Source organism: Muscardinus avellanarius (assembly GCF_963383645.1).
Source record: "Muscardinus avellanarius genome assembly, chromosome: 3".
Taxonomy (NCBI): domain Eukaryota; kingdom Metazoa; phylum Chordata; class Mammalia; order Rodentia; family Gliridae; genus Muscardinus; species Muscardinus avellanarius.
In genome coordinates, this window is record NC_137788.1 from 98,682,233 (window position 1) to 98,700,211 (window position 17,979).

The 17,979-nt window shown below is 42.6% G+C and overlaps 1 protein-coding gene across 1 annotated transcript in view; it reads left to right on the forward strand.

The window, feature by feature from the left end:
• Nucleotides 1-943: 943 nt before the first annotated feature.
• Nucleotides 944-17,979, forward strand: part of AHCYL1 (adenosylhomocysteinase like 1) — a gene marked incomplete at both ends in the record, with an annotated part of 40,076 nt that continues 23,040 nt past the window's right edge. Inside the window, one exon of the mRNA XM_080691207.1 lies at nt 944-1,063. Coding sequence (XP_080547333.1) covers nt 944-1,063 — 120 coding nt within the window. The remainder of the gene's footprint in view (nt 1,064-17,979) is intronic.

Here is a 17,979-nt window from a genome sequence, read left to right on the forward strand (position 1 = left end):
TGAATGACCAGATGCCCACTGGAACTCCAGAAGATACTGCTCAGCAGGAGCAAAGCCAGTCTGGCCAGGGCTTCTCCCTCCACCTCTGGCTCTCCACCCTCTGACCCATCAGCCCTATCCCAGTGACCACTTCACATCAGCGCACGACCTGAAGGGCGTGTAAACAGGCAAGGCCCAGGAGGAGATGGTGGTGAAGGAGGTCACAAATGGTCGTGCAGAAACCAGACTGCTGGGAGTCAGCTCCACCCCCTATGAAGCAAGGAGGCAAACACTGCCCCCTTGGGAATGGGCTTCTGGTCCACAGGGTCAGGGGTAAAGGGGTCAGGCCATGGATCTTTTTTTTCCCTAGAAACGGCTGTAGGATGTGTCCTGTGGCACTCTGATCTTCACCCCTAAGCATCATTCATGCTCCCCTGAAGCCTCGCGGGGAACCAGGTAACCCAAAGACCCTCAGTTCCCCAGCATCCTCGAGGGAACAGTGCGCCGCTCACAGGGCTAATGGCGCCACCTGGCGGCTCAAAGGGCACCGCTCACCCTGGGAGTCACGCACGCGAGCTGGAAAGGAGGCGGAGCGGCTTCCGCGGCCCAGCGCCGCGTGATGACGTCATGAACAAACGCCGCTTCGCCCCGCCCCCTTTCCGTCCTAAGAGCTGCCAGTACTTGACGTGGCGTCACTGCCCGCTCTCTTTCCTTTGCGTGCGTGCTTGCGTGTAGCGGAGGTGGCGGCGCGGGCAGGTCGGAGCTGAGCGCTGCCGCCGCCGGTGTGTCTGTGGCCAGCGCCGCTGTCCGGCCGCGTCGGGCTGCCGAGCGCACGAGCGCGGGTCGCGGCACCTGGGCAGCCCGCGCGGCTCGGCGCCGGGCCTGGCGGGGCGCGGGGGCGCGGGTCGGAGGCGCCGCGCGGGCGGGCGGGGCGGCGGGGCGGCCGCGGCCGGGCCGGCCGGGGATGTCGATGCCTGACGCGATGCCGCTGCCCGGGGTCGGGGAGGAGCTGAAGCAGGCCAAGGAGATCGAGGACGCCGAGAAGTATTCCTTCATGGCCACCGTCACCAAGGCGCCCAAGAAGGTGCGGGGGCTCTGCGTGGCGGCGCCGGCCTCGCGGGAGCGGCGCGAGCCGGCCGGGCCCGGGTTCGAGCTGGCGGGGCGGCCGGGGAGGAGTGGGGGTCAGGGCGAGCCGGCCCAGGCCTACCCCGGCTTGAAGAGTCGGCCTGACCTCGCTTTCCTTTGTCCCCCGGCCCCGAGCCCTCCGGGATCTTTATTTGAAAGCCGACGGGGCCAGGCCTTAAATTTGCGGCTGACTTTTCCCTGTTGAAGGAAGGGCCCTGAAGGCGAAAGTGGGAGGGGGTGGCCCGACTCATCTGACCCCTGTGACCTGCCCAGGGGCTGAGAGTGCACAGAAGATCTCCCCGCAGGTGAGTGGGTAAATCAGGCAGATCCCTGGGAGCAGGGGCCGTCGAGCCCGACCACTGCGTGATAGCTTAGAGGTGAGGGAAAAGAATGCGTGGAACTAGCTCTTTTATACAGGTGAAGGCGATGAGGGCAGCATGAGATTGAAAAGCAGACTGTGATTTTTCACCTTGTGTGATCTTCCAGTTGCTCCGAAAGAGGGGAGAAACGGACATTTGGAGGTTGGTGACAGCAGGCACTGTCATGGATGCAGGTTGATTCTAGAGTCATGTGAATAGATCACTTAGACATCCCTCCAGAAAGGAGCTTTGGGTGGGTTGGAGGGGTGGGTGGTAAGGAACGATTGCTCATCCTTTACTGCACTTACTGAGGCAGAACAAGTTTAGTCTATTGTACTGTGGGTTGAGCTCAAAGGACAGCCCTCTGATTGTCTTGGAAATGGCAGCTTTTGGAGATTTTAGGCTAACTAGCTCTTTCAGTGTATTTTGAAATTTTATTGGAATTTTATGATCCTTTCCTGCCAACCATATCTTGACTTTCCACATACCTAGCACTTAGTTAACTGCAGACGAGAGAGCCTTTGCAAAAGAGGTGACCTTTCTGAAGCCAGTGAGCACCCGCACAATTTCCCTCCTGTGTAAAGACAGTGTCTCAAAGCTGTCCCTGCCTGCAGTGTTGAGTGGGATATGGGGCTTGTAAGCCGAACAAGCACAGTTTGCAAGAATAGCTACTGTCCTTGAGGCTCCTACACCTGAACTTGTTAAAACTGTTTTAAGTGGGACAGATAGCTTTTTTTTTTTAAGGCAGTTAACCTCCCACTCCAGAAATCAGATGCAAGATTGAAAAGACAAGTCGTCATTGTGTGCTTTAGATCTGCTTTCTCACAAAATTAAGATTTACTGACAGTGCCTTTAGAAGGTTGTGGAAGATCCCTTGACCCTCAGGAATCTGCTTAACCTTGGTTTTATAGCTCTTAGTTCAGCTGATTGCTTTGTTCAGTCAGTAACCCTTTGTAATCTTCACTGGTTTTAGAGAAACAGTTATAGTCTTTAAGAGCAGAAGGCTTAAGGGTAGCACCTCAGATGAGTTCAGGGGAAAAAGTGGTAAAAACCCTTATAGCCTAATTCCCCCCCGACTTTTCCTCTCCTTATTAGCCTATTCTCATTTCCCGAATTGCTAAAGCAATTAGAATGTTAGGCATCTTTATTGTTACTTCCCTTTATTTTAGTGAACCTGTATTCTTGGAAGCACCAGTGCTGATACGTCAAAGTGTGTTGTACCTTGTAAACTCTCAGTCAGGGATTCTTGTTCACCATTGAATCTGTTGTGCCTAGCTGTATAGAGTAGGTACTCAGATTTAATTGCTCACCTGGCTAACCAGTAACTGAGATATGGGAATGAATGCCTACCAGGAATAAATATCCCTTTTCCCTTCTTCTTCCCAGGAGGAATATTGCTAATGTGTATTATTCTGAGGCCAAAAGCTAATGACTTTAGAGACTGGTATTCCATTAGGTGAAAGAAGCCTGCCAGGAATATGGGAAGACCCTATTGTAAGTTTCCATTTGCTGGTAGATGTGCCCCCGTGTTGTGAGTCTTATTCTTTCTGAGCTTTATTGTGTAGCATTTACATAGCACTTCTATAAAAGTGCTTTATGATGACTAATTACCCTTTCCCTAGTGATGATAAAAGCATTTATTTAGTTAATGGATCAGTTGAGGACTAGTCAAGGTCACATAGCAAGTCCTAGGTAATCCATTTCTCAGAATTTCAGCTGAGTTGGGCATTATGACTTAGATCACTTTTGTACCTCTGCCATGTGTTGATAATGTTAGAAAGCATGGGAAAAATAAGAAGAAATGAACATGGCATGTTACTGAATGGTATAAGAAAAAGGCCTCTTCGAATGGTACGGTCCTTCACCTATGAGTATTGCATCCTGGCTCTAGACCAAGTAATCCTTGGGTCATTCCAGTCCCTGAGGCCCCTCAGGAATTGGCATTCATAGTGCCAGAGGATATAGGTTACTTCAGGGTCACCTTAATGGTCCTCAGATCAGATTCTAGTATAATTTTTGGTCAGCTTTTATTCACTTCGATTGCTTTGTTTGAGGTAGAGTGGATGTCCATCTATTAAAAGCATAGATACCTGACTGCTTCGCCTTTAATCAAGACATGCAGTTTTTTATGCCCTGGGGTCTACTGCAGAACTTTGTACATAACAAGGTTTGTGGGTTTGATAAAGGCTTAAAATATCTGGCTTTTCGGGCGTGGTGGCGCACGCTTGTAATCCCCGTGCTTGGGAGGCTGAGACAGGAGGATCGCACAGGTTCAAAGCCAAGCTCAGCTACTTAGTGAGGCTCTCAGCAACTTAGGGAGACCCTGTTTCTAAATAAAAATATAAAATAGGTCTGGGAGTATAGCTTGGAGGTAGAAAGTCTCTGGGTTCCACTTTCAGTACCACAAAAAAAAAAAAAATCTGGCTGTTGAAAATTAAATTGGCAAATAGCTTCTGTGCCTCAGTTTCCTCAGATCTGCCAAATTAATGCCTGCTGTTTGAAACGGTAGAAATCACAACATGTTGGGAGTTTAAGTAGCAGAAGTAATTTTTAAAGGTCTATTGTATACCCTTGTTTGAGGTAACTTACAACAAAACGTAAATTGTAATCCCAGTACTTGGGAGGCTGAGACAAGAGGATTGCAGGTTCACAGCAGCCCCAGCTACTTTTGAGGCCCTCTACAACTTAATGAGACCCTGTTTCAAAATAAAGAATAAAAAGGGCTGGGAATGTAGCTCGGAGGTAGAATGCCCCTGGGTTCAATCCCCAGTACCACAATAAATACATAGGAAGTCAGAATTATAGAAATGAAGAGAAAATATTGCTATCCTTGAGGGTTAAGATAGTTGGTGAGGTCCTAGCAGCCAGAGGCTGAAGGGAATCACCGAGTTATAGTCTCCTTAGCAGACATGGAAAGGAATGCATGCCAGTTCCTCAGGAAGACACCTTATCTTGGCACAAAATTCTGAAAGGCAATTTTCATGAGACCACATCAGTAGCTATAATATGGTTCCCATGGTGAGGCTTGTTCAGGACTTACAGAGATTTCAGACTGTATGGCTAGGAAGATTGGAGGTGAGAAAGGATCCCTTGAGTTGTAACTCAAGGTAAGTGTACATTATACCATTGAAGAACTGCTTCATGTTCACACTTGAGAGTCAAACCAATTAAAGCATCTAGTTCCCCATAATCACTGGGGATTTATCCCTTCTTTTCTGCTACTTTCTGCTACAGAGTTGGTAACTCTCCTTGGACATTTAGAAATTGACATTATGTCAAGTTGGTTCTTCATAGAACAGACCCAAATCTCCAGTTTGTTGATGAAACCTCCTGCAGTAGACATATTTCTCAAAACATTGGCTGTTCTCTGAACTTCTGAACATTTGGGAAGGCCTCTCCTGAGTGATACATTAGGGATCTGATCTAGGATATGTGCAGTCAGACCTTCACCACTAGGAGTATTCCAAGAGAAGAATATCACTTTTGCTTTAGGATAGTCTTTATTTGAATAAAGAACATATGCCAGTAATTCATTAGTAGATTAGAAAGCACACCAAGTAAAGCCTGAGTCCTGCTCAGGTGTTGGCTAAATTCCAGGATGCTTCTTTTCTCCTCAGTTATCTTAATGGTGAATTCCTGATGCAGTTTATAGAATTTATACCAGCACTCCTCAGAATCACTGTGAGTTTAGATAGGTTGCTATTTCTTTTTTTCTTTATATCATTAGTGTCTCTTGATTATCTAGGACCGTGAAAGTTTTTGAACAGGTATCAGGGATGTAAGAAGGTTTTTTTTTTCTTTTTTTTCTTTTCTTTGTTTTGCTGGAGATTAGAGCCTGCCTCTAACACTGAGCTGCATCCCCAGTTTTTTAGATTTCCTCTTTTTTAGATTTCTGCACCGGTACCAATTTCCTTTCTTTTTCCTACTTGATTTGATTTAGTTACACACTAGTTTCCAGATTAATTCCAAGCACTTTTGAACATGTAGCTTGTAACAGAGAAATCAGTTCCTTGTCTAGGTCCTCTGCTGGCAAGATCATATGTACTTTTTGTCTTATCAGAAGAGTGTGATTTAGATCCAGGGTGTTACTCAATATATTCTTGTAAATTTGTCCATAAGAATGTTTGATACAGAGAATCATGTAGCTCTTTAGTCACCTGGACTCATAATATGTTTATTCTGCTTCCTCTAGTAGTTAATGATCTGTAAACAAGCACTTTAATGCCTTGGAGCTGTCTTAAGGAACTGACTAGGAAAGGAGAATCATACCTATTTTATTCTCATATTTGGGAATGTGAATGTTAAATTTATAGAAAGAATGACCACTATTATTATGCTAAAAATGCAATCAGAGCCGGGCATGGTGGCGGATGCTTGTAATCCCTGCATTCGGGAGGCTGAGACAGGAGGACTCAGGTTCACGGACATCCTCAGCTACTTAGTGAGGCCTTCTGCAACTCAGTGAGACCCTGTTTCAAAATAAAAATTAAAGGCCGGGCGTGGTGGCACACGCTTGTAATCCCCGCACTTGGGAGGCGGAGACAGGAGGATCACGCAGGTTCAAAGCCAGACGCCCTAGCTTAAGAGACCCTGTTTCCAAAAATAAAAAAGTATAAAATAGGTCTGGGAGTGTAGCCCAAGGTACAAGGGCTTCCAGGAACCCCAGTACCACCAAAAAATAAAAATAAAAAATAAAAAATAAATTTAAAAAAATGGCTGAGGTAGAATGCCCCTGGTTTCCATCACGGGAAAAAAAAAAAAAAATAGGGCAGGGGGTGTAGCTCGGAGGTCAGATGCCCCTGGTTTCCATCCCCAGACCTGGGGGTAAAAAAAAAAATGCAATCAGAGCTGGGCATGGCATTCCTAGTACTTGGGAGGCAGGAGGATCCCAGGTTCAAGGACAGCCTCAGCAAGTAGTGAAACTCATCAACCTAGTGAGGCCTGTTTCCAAATTTAAAAAAAAAAATAGGTCTGGGAACATAGTTCAGAGGTAGAATGACCCTGGGTTCAGTCCCCAGTAACACACACACACACACACACACACACACACACACACTTCATTATCATTACAAACTGAAAAATAATTTCATACACATTCTTCCTAGGTCAGAAGCATCCTCATCATGTATGAATGACAGCATATTTGCAGACTAGGATTTTTTTCCAGCCTGAAATTAATCAATTTATCTGTTATTTATTTATTTATTTGTTTATTTATTTGGTGGTATTGGGGATTGAATCTAGGGGCAGTCTACCTCTGAGCTATATCCCCAGCCCCAGCACCATTTTTTTATTTGGAAACAGGGTCTTGCTAAGTTGCTGATACTGTCTTCGAACCTACAATCGTGTCTTCGATCCTGTCTCAGCATCCCAAGTTTATAGGCATGTACCACCAAACCTGGCCCAACAGAATCTTACCTCAAATTTCCTTCCATTTCTTGTCACTATTGATGTCTTGTTTGTGGTAAACATTAATACAAATTCACATAAGATTTCAGTACCTTTTCTGATTCCATTTTCTTACTGTACCACACTGTTGCTTGTTTGTTACATAAGGCCTCATTAACTTAGCCTTTTTATTCCAAAAACTGAATTGGAGTATGATAAAAGTTAACCACTTGATTTTTAGAGTCAAGTTTATTTTTGGTCTATCATCTGATAGCAGTGGGACCTTGGACAAGTGACAGCCTCTCTGACCTATCTTTTCTCATCTGTAAAATGGGGAATAAAGGTAGTACTATTTATATAGTTTTGTCGTGAGGATTAGCACTTAGTACTAATTAATGGGTCTACTTCTTTATTCCTAAAGTGACCTTATTACTGGTTTGCCTGGAGAGTTGTGATCTGGACTTGTTATCCTAGCCTGCTATCTAGTTGATATCTCCTTACACTCTGAAAAGCACCTTGGTTTTTGTGGTCACTTTTTGTAACTCTTTGGATAATACAGCATAGGTCAAATGAGAGCACACACAACACACCTGTAGTATATAGTGTTTGTTGGGCACTGAGCTAGCCTGAGTCCAGGAGCTTATCTCAAATTGCAAAGTTCGGGGTCTTCCCAAACTAGAGTCTTTGAATTACATGAAACAATATCAAAGACTCCTCTGAGTTGTGACTTTATCACTTTATATGGCCCTTCAGAGCCCATCCCTCCTTATGTATGCCAACTTCCTCCCCAAGGTGTCATTTCCCACTGCTCTAAATGACCTGCTCCTCATTGTATGTAGCTGATTTTATCCTGCAGAAATGTGTACCCTTTGCTCCACAGCAATTACAGAACTAAATGGAGCACTTGTGCCTTTGTTGAGACTCAGACTATTTTCTTTCTTTGCATGTGTTTGGGGTGGGGGGACTGGAGATTGAACCCAGGAGCATTTTCTCTCTGAGCTACCCCCCCCAGCCCTATTTTATTGTTGTTTTGTTTTGCGTTTGAAACAGTCTTGCCAGGTTGCTGAGTCTCACTATGTTGCTGAGGCTGTCCTCAAACCTGCCATCCTCCTGCCTGAGCCTCCCAAGTACTAGGATTACTGGCATGAGCCAACACACCCAGCCAGACTGGCTTGATTTTGTTTCTATCAGTGTTCAATTTTTCTAAAAAGAATTGGCTTGACTGGGTGTGTTGATGCATGCTTGTAACCCTAGTACTTGGGAGGCTGAGACAGAAAAATCACAGGTTCAAAGATATCCTCAGCAACTTAGTGAGGCGCTCAGTGACTTAGACCTTGTTTCAAAATTAAATAAGGCTAGGGATGAATTTCAGAAATGGAATGCTCTAGGTTCAATCCTCAGGACCACTACCAAAAAAAAAAAAAAAAAGCCTAGTGCTTTAGTCTCAGAATCTATATGAATGATTGGTGCTGCCCAGCCATATATAGTAGGGCTTAGTCATTTAGTACCCAAACTGGACAGAGTTAGAATGTTTACGGAACTACTGGTAATAGGTAGTATATGGATTCCAGAAGTAGAGATTGGAAAAAAAAAAAAAACAAACCTGGACAGAATCACAAATGTAGGACTCTCCAAGCATGCTCCTGCTTTTCTTCCATGAAGGTCCCAGAAGCTCAGTTAGGGTGCCTGCACACATAACCTTGGGGCTCACTGGGCATAGCATGTTCCCCTCTACCAGTCCAAGCCAAATCTCTTTTAAGATGGACACCCTTACTCACATGTATGATTGAAACAAAGCTTACTAAACAGGAAGGGTTTGGAACCGCTTGCTGTTCATCTTGAACCTACCTCAGGCTTAATTTTTTACACCTGAAGAACTGCCCAGCAAGAGCATGCCCTGTTGTCATGTTTTTCTCTTTTCTCCTGAACCTGTGCACATACACTGGAATCAGTGGGTTCCCATGAACCTCTGCTCAGAGTGGCAAGGCAACTGCTGGTGCACTGGTGCACAGAGGTGTGCAGTGCTGCAGGAGCCTGCTGGTGAGTTGGTGAGTGGCAGGTGAAGGGGCCAAAGGCCTGGAGGAGAGGAGAGCAGCCGTTTCCTTCACTTAGACCTCCTGAATGAAGCTGTTCATGCTGTTTTGAGCAATGTCAGGACTTTGAAAGGTCTATTTTTTAATAAACGGCTCCAGCACTTCCAGTACTTAATTAATTTTATTAAAGTGAACTTTTAGGACACGGGTTTCCATGGGCATACTGGGAACTACTTTGTCCTTCCCAATGCTGGCTGGACCTCAAATCTAAGCTTTTGATCTGTGACTAGTTTGCATTTAGCCCCAGGATTCTAAAATTTTAAAAGGTGCCTATCAGGAAAGTTTGTAGGGCAGAAATTCTAATCTGTCCTCTTTGACCAGGCCTACCCCATCGCTTTTATCATCTTTAAGGAAAACTCATCTGGACTCTCACAAGTGTTAGCTTTATTTTGAAGCTGTAGAAGAAGCATTCCTCTTAAATTTTCAAAATATACACTCTCATCTCTGTTTTTAATGTCAAAAGAGAGGTGAATATTCAAGCATGGTGGCACATGCATGTGATCCCAGTAATTAGGCTAAGACAGAAGAATTGCAGGTTTGAGGATAGCCTCAGCAAACAGTAAGACTCTCATCAACCTAAGGAGATCCTATCTCAAAATTTTTAAAAATGGGCTGGATGTGTAGCTCAGAGGCAGAATATCCCTGGGTTCAATCCCCAGAAGAAGAAGAGGGGTGAATAAATAGGCAGATTTGTGTGGAAGGTAGACAAATCAATTTGGCCTCACTTGCCTGTTTTAGGGAATGCTTTTGGGAGTTGCTGAATTAGAAACTGTGGAATAGCAGTCTTAATCTTTTGAATCACAGATTCAAGAATTAAGTGAAAATCAGTTTCTTTCCTCAGAAAAATTCAGGATCACAAAAATTTGCCTGTACTTTCAGAGGACTTGGGGACCCCATGAAACTCATTCATGACTCCTAGATTTAAAAACCCTGAATTAGACTTCTAAGCCACAGTGTCTCTTTCCTTTGCAGGTCCAGAAACTGCTAAAAGATTGTTTTCAGCTTACAGTTTGTCCTTGTGGCTTGGAACAAAGCTGAGGCTGTTGGTGTTGTCACCCTCCTCTTTGGGATGCTCCTCAGTTTCCCAAAAGACTCATTATAATTGCCTTGGGGATTTAACTCAGGAACTCAAACATACTGAAGCCAGCATTTTAGGAACTTTTGGGAGGGTTTGTGCCATCTCATCCTTACTGCTTCTCATACGAAGTGTGGACACCTCTAAAGCTCCAAAGCTGTTTCCATAGAAGTGTTTGGAATAAGGAGTTTACATACTAAAATTGAGTACTAAGTTAAACAATTTGCTTTTCTTTATCTCTCAAAAATAGGTGTGATTTTAGTGTGGCACTTCACAAACCACTGATGCTATCAGATCTTACTCATTTGATTTCTCCAAGTGGGGCATACTGAGGTCTAGGACCATAGGTCACATTTATGTCTATGTAGTACCTGGCACATAATACTGTCAGTAAAGGTTATTGACTAAAATACTGTGAAGTGATCATTCCTAGAAGACTGTAAATCTTAATTCAACATTTGTGATGACTTTGACCTACTTTTTCTTTCATTTGGCCAAGGCTGTTTTTTAACTTTGATTTCTCCCTCACGAGTAGACAAGAGAATACTAGGAACTGCGAGTAAGAAGTTAAGAATGTCAGACATTGAAGGTAAATTCAGTTTGTTAGCCCAGGAGCATGTGAACACAAGGCAGTGGGCATGGAAATATCCTTAGACATAATGGGAAGCCGACTTAAATTTCTCACCATTGAAACAAATTTTAAACCCTTAGCAAAAGGGATACACTAAGCCCAAAGTTGAAGGTGGCATCCCAGTTTATACATGATCTGGATTTAAGGAACAGGAGACTTTCACTTGGGGGTCTGAGGTTTGGGGGCTGGTGATGAATTGATGGCAGCCCCTTCTTGGCCAAACGCCGAGCTTGATGCCCTGATGCCATGTGTTTTTTAACTTTGAAACACCTGGGAACTGGCCAGTGCTGTCCAAGCCAGGAGCTCTGGCTCTAATTCCCACTACATTTTGTGTATTGTTTCTTTAAAGTACATGACCGGCAGGATTTGGGGAAAGAGAGACCTTCACAGTTCCACTGTTTTGGAAGATAAAATTGGTGCTTTGTAGAGATGGAAGATGTTTGCAGTTGCTGTGATAACTCAGTTTCCTTTGGTGGCCAGGTGGTTTCAGCAATTGTTTTTAGTGCCCATCTTCTTAGCAAGACATGAAAATTCCCAGTGCTCACTTATGGGGAGAGTAGCCCAGCTGGCTTGTCATGCTGGACTAAAATGAATTGTGAATGTTAATTATACTGATCAATACAGTGGCCTTGGTAACAGACTTGTAGTTGCAGTAGAATCTGTTTACTTCAGGTTTGTAGCAGAAAAGATTCCAAGCTGGTTGAGGACATCATGTTCTCAGCATTGTAAGTCCAAGGAAAACGTACCCTGTAGGGGCTGACCTTACTGCATCTCTTCCCCAGGATTTCCCAGAGGGAAGCATTGCTCTGAAGGTGGTTTCTGTCCTTGTTTGCCAGTTGAAAATGAATTTGGCAAAAGCATGGTTCTGAGTATAGTGGAGGTGGGGTAAAGGATGTTTACAAACCATAAAGAGTAGGAGCAGAGTACCTGTGTTGAGAAGCCCCATGTTTCTCTAAGTAGTTTGTAATTACAGTAGATAGTTGATGAGATTTGTTTTAGCCCTTGCATTCAAGAACTGGAAACCCTCCTGTTTGGGAGGCATTGGGTTCCTATTACTGCACATTCTTTTCTGACTTCATAGAGAAGGGATTAGCTGAGTACTGGGCATGTTTGGAATGAGAGTATGTTGCCAGTTTTTGCTGAATTTGGACTAAGCCATGGTAAAAATGCAGTCTCTTCATCAAACAGATTACACTGACAACGTAGCGTTGGTATTAAAGGTAGATTCTCTACTTTGCCTTATGTGTTTTATCTCTGAACACAGAACATCTAATTCACATGTTCCCTGGATCCCTTGAGTCACTGTTTTAAGAGCCTGGTAAACTGCTTGTGTTAGGTTTTTTAGATCCTGTTTAGATTGCTTCTTAAGTCAGCACCTCTCCTAGGGTGGGGAGGATTGGAAAGGTATTGGTCATGTAAGTTTTTCCAAAATATTCATTACCAGACCATTAACTAGATCAGAGTGTGGGGGGGGGCTGTGAGGGTAAGGGGACGTGGAGAATGGGTTGGCATCTTCAAACAGCTTCTCCAAAAAACAAAAAGCCTCAGATTTAGAACCATTCTTTTTTTTTTTTAATCTCTAGGCTTTTATTTAACTCAAATGGTTTATATATCTGCCTTTAGAACAGTACTACACTGTTTCAATTATTGTAGCTTTATATGGTTTGAAATCAGAAAATATACATCTTCTAGCTTTGTTCTTCTTTGAGATTGTTTTGGGTATCTAGAGTCCATATTCCATATCAGGATATTTTTTTCTTTCTCTTTCAGCTCTGGCAAATCCAAGTACCAGTGCTCTTCACTAATGATCTTCTTTTCTTCCTCTTCCAGTTGTCTTTTGGTTTCCAAGTCCAATTCCCTCTGCATGAACTTCATGCGTAGCAAGTTCTTGGACAACTTGGTCTTGCGCTCGGCCGCCATCTTGGCTCCAGCACCCTAGAACCATTCTTATCTGGCAAAGCTGTCCAAAATTGTTACAAGGTCTGGTATTGGGGTGGGAATGCAGCTACCACCTATGAGAAATAACTTAGGCCTTGAGGAAAGGATTCTGTCAGACAGTGACCAGCTGAAGTGAGCAGATCTGAGAGACTGAGACAGAAAAAGACTACTCTTAAAGGGGCCTGTCACTGTTGCTTTAATATCAAATAAGACTCAAAAAGGGAGCCACGGGTGGTGGCACACGCTTGTAATCCCAATACTTGGAAGGCTGAGACAGGAGGATTGTATAGGTTCGAAGCCAGCCTCAGCTACTTACTGAGGCTCTCAGCAAGTCAGTGAGACCCTGTTTCCAAATAAAGAATAAAAAATAGGGCTGTGGGTATAAATCAGAGGTAGAATGCCCCTGGGTTCCGTCCCCAGTACCACATAAAAAAATAAAAAGGAAAGTCATATGAGTGCTTGCTTTATTTATACTGAGGTTAATAATGTCTCTCTCCCTGGAAAAGTTGGTGTTTGACTTGAAAGAATGTCCAAAGTGTGTCTCGGGGATAATACAGTGTGTGGCATGGACTGCAGAAACAGGAATAAAACTTGGTTAGAAGCAGTCAGGGTAGAATTGCCTACAAAGACAAGGCATTGTGGAGGTTGGAGCGCAGTTAGCCCTAGAGAGCAGTGCCAATTTGCCTTTTCCTCTCTGAAAGCTGATCTTAGTATAAACCCAGGCCAAGACCTCTTAAGGGTGGTCTTCACAGAGATACTTGTGCCTCTGCTTGAGGTCTCAGGAGCTTTCCATGCCCACTCAGAAAGGTTGCTGAGTAAGGGCTGTTCGAGGTGTTCCCAGCTCACCTCAAGCTAACATTTGTCATGTCCTCTTAGCAGCAGCCCCCAACTTCCCAGGGAAGTCAGGAGCCTCTAGGTGGTTCCAGTTCTAGCTACTCTCCAGCATGTGGGAAAACTGTTCTGTTAGGAAACCTTCCACCCTGCCATTAGTTGAAGGCCATTTCATAGTTTGCTAAGTAATATATTAAAGCTGAAGAAGGGAACAGAATCACACACCAGTTATCTTTATTTTCTGTCTTTAAAGATAACTCTTTATAATGACTAAAGGAACTTCAGACCTCACTTCCTGGGACTATTTAAATTTGGTTTTCAGTTCTGTTTAGCTCTAAAACCTGCTACTTGGTTTTTGGGAAAATTCTGTTCTTAAAAATCAGATATGGAAAAATTTCCTCATTCATTAATTGAATATAATTTAGCATTTTTCAGCTTCTTAAATATATAATTGACAAAAATTGTATTATTCCATGTGCATGATGTGGTGTTTTGATATATGATTGTGAAATGATTACTACAGTTAGGCTGATTAACATGTCCGTTTCCTCACAGTTACCTGTTTGTGTATGTATGTATGTGGTAAGAGTGCTTAAGATACACTCTCGGCAAATTTCAAGCATACGGTACATTATCATTAGCTATAAACACTGCTGTATATTAGCTCTCTCGGTCTTTTTCACCTTATAAACTGCAAGATTGCACCCTTAAAAGTTTACATCATCACTTCATTTCCCCACCTCAGGTAATCACTCTTCTCCAGCCTGTTCCTGTGAGTTTGACTTTTTCAGATTCCACACATAATGGAGATCACTTAATTGAATGTTTTTTGTTTTTGTTTTTGTTTTTTTGTTGTGGTACTGGGGATGGAATCCAGGGGCCTTCTACCTCCGGGCTACACTCCCAGACTTATTTTATGTATTCTTTTTAATTTGGAAACAGGTTCTCTTAAGCCAGCGGAGGCTGGCTTTGAACCTGCGCTATCCTCCTGTCAGCCTCCCAAGCACGGGGATTATAAGCGCCACCACGCCCAGCTTGATTGTTTTAAATAAATGTCTACCATAGCTATGAAACCAAGATTCAATGATCCCATATTATGTCACTTAAATCCAGATTGTGTTAATAAGATGAATAGCTTACAAGAACTTTTATTAGAATAGAAAATAGAAATGCATCAGTGACAAAATTTAACTTAAAAATTTTTGGCCTTACCTAAACTTAATATAACTTTTTTTTATTGAGAAAATTCAACTTTAATAGATCTTTCAAACATGTTATAAGATTCAATGTGGCTTGGAAAGCGTGCTTTTTGAGTGGCATACTACAAATGTGAAAGGAACCAAGTGACTTAAAAGCATGTTCTCTGATTGTGCCTAGTGCTGGTGAATGAAAGAAAAGCTCCCCATCACCTTTCAGCACAGGATAAATACTCCCTTTTAAAAACACATTTATAATATATTACCTGTTGCTTTTTTGTATATGTATGGTGCTGGGGATGGAACCCATGGACATTCTACCTTCAAGTTACATGCCCAGTCCTATTTTATTTTCTTATTTTGAAACACAATCTCACTAAGTTGCTGTGACTATCCAAGAAACAGAGATCCTCCTGCCTCAGCTTCCCACGTTCTGAGATTACAAGCATGCACCACCATGCCCAGCTGGCATGCTTGTTTTAAGTATGGTAACTTTTCATGAAAATAACCAACAAATTTTCCAGGACCCTCCCACACACACACACTTCATTATTGACCAGTTTTAACCATACCAAATTGAAAATCTTGTACAAATACTGGTAGAATTTATGCACATGGGAAATTCTAAGTCAGTTTCTTTTGTCCAGTAAAGTGGTCAGCATTAGATTACCTTTACAACTCTCTCTCTCTTCCTACTTCATCCCCAGAAGACCGCAGAAGTATTCTAGAGGAAGCTTTTTGCTTGCTTTAGTTGGTGCTCTGCTCTTCTCTACCCTTTCCAAGTCTAGTCAACAGTGCCTCTCAATAGCAATTCATTAGCAATATTCCATTTCTTTGGGTCGTTTTGCTTCTTCCAAAGTTTATCATGATTTGGAAACAAAAAATTCCTTTCTTTCCCTAAAGCTCACAAGTTTTCTTCTTGTAAATTCAGAAAACTTTAATGCTACAGTAGGCTGTTCTGTAAACTGACCCCTTGCAAACACTAGGAAGAGCTGCTATTATTCCCCACCACCGTATTAAAAAAGAAGGGAAATAGTACTGTGCTTTGTGGGCATTTCTTTTTATTTTTTACCTCAGTGTTGGTAGCAAATTGACTAAGTAAGTCTAAGTCACTTAATCTGTTCATTCTGTTTTTTCACGTGTGAAGTATAGATGCAGCCTTCAAAGGATTCTGGAATGTTTTAAAAATACAAATCCTCTGTAAACTTTAAGTGACTCATGTTGAGAGAAAGCACTTAAACTAGGAAGGGAACCTAGGCATTCAGGGTCTTGTTCACCATTCTAGTGAGTATGGATTTTAAACTTTACTAATTAGCTTTCAGTAAAAATCCTGATCTAGTCCTCTCAGATCGTGAGGCTTGTTCTTTGTATGCCAAAAGTTAAACAAAAATGATTTGAAAACTAGAGGAGTGATATTCTCTTAGTGTTATTTATTGATAAAGTTTACCACATAACTTACACAAAATTTAATTTTGACTTTTGGCTTGCTATCCATTGTAAAGCAAAAGAGTGCTATATTTATTCTTCTCTCTACCTTCCTTGTTAGAAAATGGCTGTTCAGAAAGTCATAGGTTAGGAATACCCAAACTTCTGTATTCTGTTCTGGGAGTAGATAGGTTGGAAAATTGTACAATATCCATTCCAGAGCAGTAGGTAACTTATTTTTTAATATAGCTTCAGAGAAGACCCAGCCAGCAATCCTTTTCAACCAGCTGTTTCTTACAGGCCATAAAAGGTAGAGATTTTATATTGGGACCTTTATCTAAAATTAAAAATAAGTTTCTCAAGGTAGAAAGTCACAACAAATGGCAAATATTACTTCTCAAATGAAAAGCCACATTCCCTGCCTATTTTATTTTTTATTTTGAAACAGGGTTTTTCTAAGTTATAGAGGGCCTCACTGAGTTGCTGAGGCTGACCTCAAACCTGTGATCCTCCTGACTCAGCTTCCCAAGTACTGTGATTATAGGAGTGTACCACTGTACCCTGATTAGTTTAACTTCTTATGAGCTTCATTTAAAATCAAGCACAGTTTAAATGTGTACCATTTATTTTCAATAAAAAGTATATACAAAAAAATAAAATAAGGAAATTCATAAAAGAAAAAGCAATCAAGATTGGGCTGGGCGAGGCATGCTTGTAATCCCAGCATTTGGGAGGCAGAGACCAAAGGGTCTTGGTTTGCGGACAGCCTCAGCTACTTAGCAAGGCCATTTGCTACTCAGTGAAACCCTGTTTCAAAAATAAAAAGACTAAAAAATAGGGCCAGGGGTGTAGCTCGGAGGTAAAATGGCCCTGGGTTCCATCCCCGGTACTTCATAAAAAATAAAAATAAAATCAAGATTGGCTTTAGAGATGACTAAATTAAAGCTAATAACTTCTTATCACAGACTTGTAAAGGGAACATAGTAACCAGGCTCTGTCCCAAGTCAAATAACATAAAGTGCTTTCCAAGGGAGTGAACAAGGTGCAAGCGGGTGTGGTGGCACATTCTTATAATCCCTGCATTTGGGAGGCTGAGTCAGGGGGATCTGGTTCACTGATGACCTCACCTACTTGGTGAGGTCCTTTGCAACTCAATGATACCCTGTTTCAAAATAAAGAATTTAAAAAAAAATAGGACTGGGGGTGTGGCTCAGAGGTAGACTCCCCCAGGGTTCCACCCCCCAATACTGAAAAAAAGAAAAAAGAAGGCGCAGCATGTTTTAGCCTGTCACTTTTTTTTTTTTTTTTTTTTTTTTGGTGGTACTGGGGTTCCTGGAAGCCCTTCTACCTCTGGACTATGCTTCCAGACCTATTTTTATACTTTTTTTTCTTCTTCTTCTTTGGAAACAGGGTCTCTTAAGCCAGAATGGCTGGCTTAAGAACCTGCATGATCCTCCTGTCTCTGCCTCCCAAGCACGGGGGTTACAAGCGTGAGCCCCACGCCCAGCAACCTGACACTTTTTAAGAGAGGGAAAGTGCTATATATTCCTCCACCTCCAAAAAAGAAAGGCAACATAAGAATAAAGCAGAATTCAGTGAAAATGGGTGGAAGGAGCAGAGTCATGGGAAAAGGAATGGAAGTGAGACTTCTCTTAGTATACCTTTAAAATTTTCAACCAGGTGTGGTGGCACACTCCTGTAATCCCAGTACTTGGGAAACTGGGACAGGTTCAAAGTCACCCTCAGCAACTTAGACCCTGTTTCAAAATAGAATATAAAATGGGGCTGGGGTAGGGTTCAGAGTTCAACTTCTAGTACCAACAACCAAAAGGTTTTATGTCATGTGAATGTTTTATATGTCAACAAAATTAAAGAGGAAAAGGGAATGGTAAAATTATTTACAAACAAGCCTAACTAAGATATTGAATTTAGCTGAATA